General features: G+C 37.9%; 1 protein-coding gene across 1 annotated transcript in view; it reads right to left on the minus strand.

Annotated features, from left to right (window-relative positions):
- Positions 1-6122, minus strand: part of zgc:161969 (uncharacterized protein LOC569044 homolog) — a 22168-nt gene extending 16046 nt beyond the window's left edge. Inside the window, exon 1 of the mRNA XM_057816945.1 lies at positions 5765-6122. Within this exon, the coding sequence (XP_057672928.1) occupies positions 5765-5956 (192 nt within the window). The 5' untranslated portion in view covers positions 5957-6122. The remainder of the gene's footprint in view (positions 1-5764) is intronic.

The raw sequence follows: 6122 nt of genomic DNA on the forward strand, positions 1-6122 counted from the left end.
AATAGTGTCAATTACAGTCATCACACTGGAACTGAAACTATTTACAAGTTCTTCCACTGGAGCTATTGTAGGGGTTAATGGTGAGGCATAGGCCTGTGTGAATAACGCACAAGTGTTATCACTTATGTAACGCTTCCTAATCACCTCTGTTTCCCTTTTCAGAGGATGGACAGGGGTGGTCATTTTAAACATAATGCAGTAGTGATCAGACAGAGCAACATCATTCACTGTGACCTCAGAGATGTTAAGACCTTTGGATATTATTAAATCCAGTATGTGCCCTCTGTTATGTGTTGGAACTGTGACATGCTGAGATAAACCAAATGTATCCAAAATATTTAAAAGCTCTATAGCACATCCTTCTTCAGGATTATCAACATGAATGTTAAAGTCACCCACTAGAACAACACAATCAAAGTCCATGCAGACAGAAGACAGCATTTTGGTAAACTCATCAAAAAACATTGTGTTATACTTTGGTGGTCTGTAAAGTGTTACCAAGGCAGCTCTGCAAGGGTTTTTTAGCTGAATGACAATATATTCAAAGGAATCAAACTGACCACATGAAATATTTGTGCATTGGAAACTGTCCCTGATCAGACTGGCAACCCCACCTCCTTTCTTATGGGTTCTTGGCGCACTAAAGAAATTGAAGTTTGTGGGGGTTGCCTCAATCAGAACTGTCGAGCTCTTATCTTTATCTAACCAAGTTTCTGTTAGGAACATCATGTCAAGGTTATGTTTGCTGATAAAATCATTAATTAAGAAAGATTTGCCAGCTAAAGATCTTATATTTAGCAGAGCCAATTGGAGATGCCAGACTGGATTCACTGGTGAGTTTTGGGAATGACATACTATGCTTAACAGGTTGGCAGAGTTGATTGAACGTTTTTTATTTCTCACCAATCTAGCCCTTTTTGTGTTGTTTATCACCACTGGGATTGTTAAATTAATTGAGTGTAGTTTAAAGCGGCTGATACAAAATGGGGACTTGCGTATTTTATTTACTGTTTTGAACTGTTAACTTGATACTGAAATAGTAGTTTGGTTTAGCCTGAGAGGATTTTTGAACAATTTTGGAACTAATGTACGAAACATTAAAAGTGGTGTGTGCGTGCATCAATAATCGATTTATAATCGAATCAATCGTGATCGAATCGTTAGGTGCCCCAATATTCCCACCTCTATTAGTTGCAAACACGATTCTGACTATGTTGGCGAGGAGTTGGGAGAAAAAATCTACAGAATGGTATTTCAAGTTAATGAATATAATTCTGGTTTAAACCTGTGAAAATGACCTTAATATTGACACTGACATAGGTTCTTTTTGGCATGTTTTATCGTCACGTCCTATCATAGCATTTGTTTGTTACTGATGTCACTGGTAGTAAATTCAGATGAGTATTTTTAAGCGTTTAGAAAAGATTTAAGTTGTCAACGAGTGTCCGTTAACAGAAGGACTATTATTGTTGTGGTAATGCAAACAGTTGTATTATTAAGTAGGGGTAATGTAGCTTAAATCAGGTACGCATTTTACTGGGAGCTATGATGAAGCATTAGCATGAATCATTCTATGGATAATAATTTGATGTAGATAAGGCATGAGAAAAAAAAGTTGAATTACTACGAGAACAAATATCAAATTAATAGTATGAGAATAAAAATCGTATTATTACGTAGGGCTAATGTGGCTGAATAAACAGCTACGTACTTCACGTAGCGCATTGCCGCCTCTGTTAAAATCAACAATATGAACGCATTAGGGCTGCAGCTATCGAATATTTTAGTAATCAAGTAATTGACTGAAAATCCTATCGATTCATCGAGTAATCGGATAAAACATTTTTTAGGTAAAGAGCAATTATAAATATACATGAGAAAAAAAGACATTTCATCTCATATTGAACCATTTTCAGTCAATCAATGTCTTTATTTTCGATGTACATTGTTGAAAACAGCCAACAATTGCCTCTCAGATGTGACTAGAATAAAAAAAAAAAGACCAATTCACTGCTTTCACTCCAAAAACTTTTAGATCTTATAAAATATATATATATTTCTTACCTAAAAATACTTCAAGCCATTTTTAAGTTCTAGTTAAGTTTTAAGTTAGTCTAAACTGTAAGTCCTGATAGGATTTTCAGTTTTTGCAGTGTTCAAAATAAATGTATTCTAACATATCAGGTTATAAAATGGCGGGGATATTTGCATGCGTTCCTGAATGCACCCCATGACGTGCGGGGGTGAGGGAGGTGCGGGAGAGCGAGAGACGTGCCTTCCTATTGTTGTCGTTCCACAAGTTCCCAAAAAAGAAATAATTGCAACCTAACGAAGCGGGTGACTCTTTGTCAACGTTACAGTATTATACCTGCTGTATTGGAGCACATTAGGGGCCAGTGCTACTTGGTGTTTTATCCAGCAATGACTACTGAGCTAAAATGGACCGTTAGCTTTATCATATTTTCATTTTACACCCTCATCACTCTACAGCGCTAAGTTTCACAGATTAAATAAAGCCTGTATGGAAGACACGTTAGCCACGCATCGACAGTGGTCTTAATAGAAACCTAGCCCTCCGCAGGGCCAACGTTACGTGAGCGAGTGACAGTAACGTTAGTCTTATTTATTAGCGCTGAGAAGTGTACTGCTTTAAGATGGCGGATGTTTACTAACACCGCTGACTCTTGTCGTTTCCAGTTGCAACGACGGCGTAGTTTGTAGCGGCTGTAGAAAGGTTTTTTATATTTTTTTTATTGCTTCTTCCTCTACGCACGTGACCTCAGCGCGTTGTCCCGCATTAAAAGTAGTCCGGGCAAAACGTGATGCTGAGAGCTGGCAAAATTAAACGATTCCTCGAGGTGAATAAAATTACTCTGATCAGTTTTTAAACTCGAGTTGCTCGAGTATTCGTTCAGCTCTTGAAAGCATCTTTTGTTTTATAGTCTGTTTAACAAATAACGAAATCCCTAATATTTTGCATCATCCACATCAATTTATAACGAATAGAAGGATTTATACTAATGCTTCGTCGTACATGTACGTAAAGTGCGTAGCGGTTTACAGCTACATTACCCCTACGTAATAATACTTTTTCCTCCTTCGTAGCAAATTTAATCCTATAGTCATTTTATGTATTTTTTATCTGGCCCCAATACTCTAACGTAAATGTAGACCCAGTGGTGGACTTGGCAGTTTTGGGGCTTAAGGCGAACATATCCAGGGGTCAGGGGTTAAAAAGGTGAGAAGGGTGTGGAGGAAATATGTTCCCGTACACTAGGGCTGTCCTAAACGGCAAATTTTCTCCTGATTAGTCAGCCGACTAGTTTTACAATTAGTCGACTAATCTAATAATTTTCTTTTTTCACTAATTTAGCAATGAAATTTTTGTTGACGCTTATTAATTCACAAAACCGTTTTTGAACGCTTAAATTCTTTATTAAAGTACAAATAATCATGTAAATAATAATTTAATCACAAATAAACAATGAGGTTAAATGCTGATAGCATTTACTAGTGCAAAAGAATGGAAAGTAAAGAGACTTTTCCTTTCCAACATTATTCAAAACAATTCTTAAAAAAAATTCTAGCAGTATTCTTATAGTATACTACTATATATAATAGCAGTATAATAATTATTCATTGCCAATCATATTTGTCATAAAGAGTGTCATTTGAGAGCTATTCTTAGTGTAGAATCTGTATTCTGTAGTATTTAATCAACATATTATATTAATTCTGAAGTATGTGGGATTAACTCCAGAAACCGTTATTTATATGACGAACATGACGTGCTTTTATTTTGAAATGTTCACTGGAGGTACGTTCGCTAAACCACTAAACGAAAGCTTTACACTCCGTAAAAAACATTCTTCGTCATTGCTGGTGGTGTCACTAATAGATTTAATTTTTTTTTCGTTAGCAAATGCTGTTAACCAGCACTTGAGTGGTATTGTATGACTGATTGGAACTGTACTGCATTGTTTCGCCACAGGGTGTACTGTCGTGTATTTTATGTTCGGTGGGAAAATGAAGAAGAAAGTTGAAAGAGGCATTAGCGGCCTATTCTCAACTTCTTCCTCACTGCACTTCGGCTCTCATGGAAAGCACGTTCGCTCATGTGTTCGAAATAAACGATAGCCGACATGCAAAGTAGCAGGTGAGCTGTAAAAATAGCGAGCTTAGTGGCGTGAAAAACGCGGGAGAGCTAAGTTAAGCTAACGAACAGCTAAGCGGAGCTAAGCGATGCTAAGCGAAGCTAAACGGCGCTAAGTGAAGCTAAGCGACGGATAGTGCGTGTGTGTGGGGGAGAGATAATATAAATGCAGCATTCAAATGGCTTTCTTTTTTGTTTTGTTATTTGTTTGTATGGTATGCTGACATAATTATACATGACGAATAGTTGGGGGTGCTGCTGGCTCCGGTGGCCCAAGCCCTTGCTCATTGGGGCAAGGGCAGCTGGTTGGGGCCCCCCCTACTGTTTGGGGGCCTAAGGCGATCGCCTACTTCGCCTGAATAGTAGATCCGCCTATGTATAGACTGTCACGTTTATATTTCAAATAGATCTTTGTTATGGTCCTAGATAACAGACCAACATTGAATAAATGTTGATTTTCCATCAAAATCATCAGTATGGATGACATAGAAAATTTCGACGTCAAGTGACGTTGAAACAACGTCGTTCTATGGTATGTCAGGCGATGGTTGGGTTAACATTGTTTTATAGTTGATGAACTAATGTTGGCAAATAGTTTATTTATGATTGACCGGGTAATATGATTGAAAAGTCATTGAACGGGCAGTTTGGTCGAAAACATAACATTGATTCAGCGTTGTTCCAATATTATTAATTTATATTGTCCATGACGTTTAGGTTTTGTAAAGATTTCAACGTTGAAACAACATTAATTGAGGGTGCAAAAGTGACTTTGATTCAACGATATAAGATTGACAGCGGAATGTTGATCCAACATATTTTCAACGTTGGTCTGCTATCTGGGGTTCTTCTTGGGGAAAAAAATAAATGTTTAAAAAAACTCTCATTAGACATGATATGAAGCATTTTCGCTGTGGCACAACATGTGTGGCGGTCCGACTTCGATGCCGCACCACCACAGCTTCATAAAATCCTAGTGGAACCCCTAGGTACACAATTCAAAGTTAAATGGACACAAATTGTTTTAAGTAAGACTATCCAAATTTGAAGTAAATCCTGGATTCCCCAGACGCGCTTTAATCTAATGGGTAAGGGATGTAGTACTAAAAATATCCAAATGACAGCCATAAATACAGATATACTAAAAATGAAAGTTAATAATAATGTCTAGTGTATTTATTTACGTAGCTGTAGGTAGTATTGAAATTAATAGTATTGTGGAAGAATTACCACTGAACATTATTTTATAGGATTCAGATGTTATGAAAGGCAGTTTTGTGAAATGAATGTTAAATACAACATTCGGTCCCACCGATTGTGAAAGGTTTGTTAGGTATATTGACATGGCAACGTGAGTTAAAATCTGATTGGACAAATAAAAACACAATCTAAGAATAAGTAATAATTACATGACACAAATGCAAATTGGGCTTTTCGTTTAGACTAGGAAGAATTCGCTTTGAGCCAATCGAAAAGGCCTTGTTGCTCGTGAACGCCCACAGTCCGTCGTTAGCAAACAACAATGTCGCGACGGTTAAATACAGTTTATTTTTCTAACATTCACTTGGCAACGGCTACGGTTCAAAAGTTGAGGACGGCCTCGCAACTTACGTCCAGGTGCTTCTTTAGGTTCGACGTGGACGTCTTGGACGTAGAGAGCAGGTTTACCCTCGGCAGGCACAGATTACATTGCACGATGATATTTTTGCCCTGATCTGCCTTGTACGTGAAATGGTGGCGATAACGCCACGAATGTATGGCCGATTTGGTCTCGACGCAGCTTTCGTTGAACTCCAAGTCCATTACGGACGCCGCGTGTGACCACCAAAAGCACTTAGAATACAATAATTTGTCGTAATCCGATTTAGTAATCGTGATTACACGTAAAAGTAACGACGAGCGAAGGAGAAATCCTCACGGAGGGGGAAAAAAAGGGGGCAGGTCTTTGTTCAGGCGGAACCAGGAGTGG

The sequence above is a fragment of the Corythoichthys intestinalis genome, chromosome 16 (genome assembly GCF_030265065.1).
Source record: "Corythoichthys intestinalis isolate RoL2023-P3 chromosome 16, ASM3026506v1, whole genome shotgun sequence".
Taxonomy (NCBI): Eukaryota; Metazoa; Chordata; class Actinopteri; order Syngnathiformes; family Syngnathidae; genus Corythoichthys; species Corythoichthys intestinalis.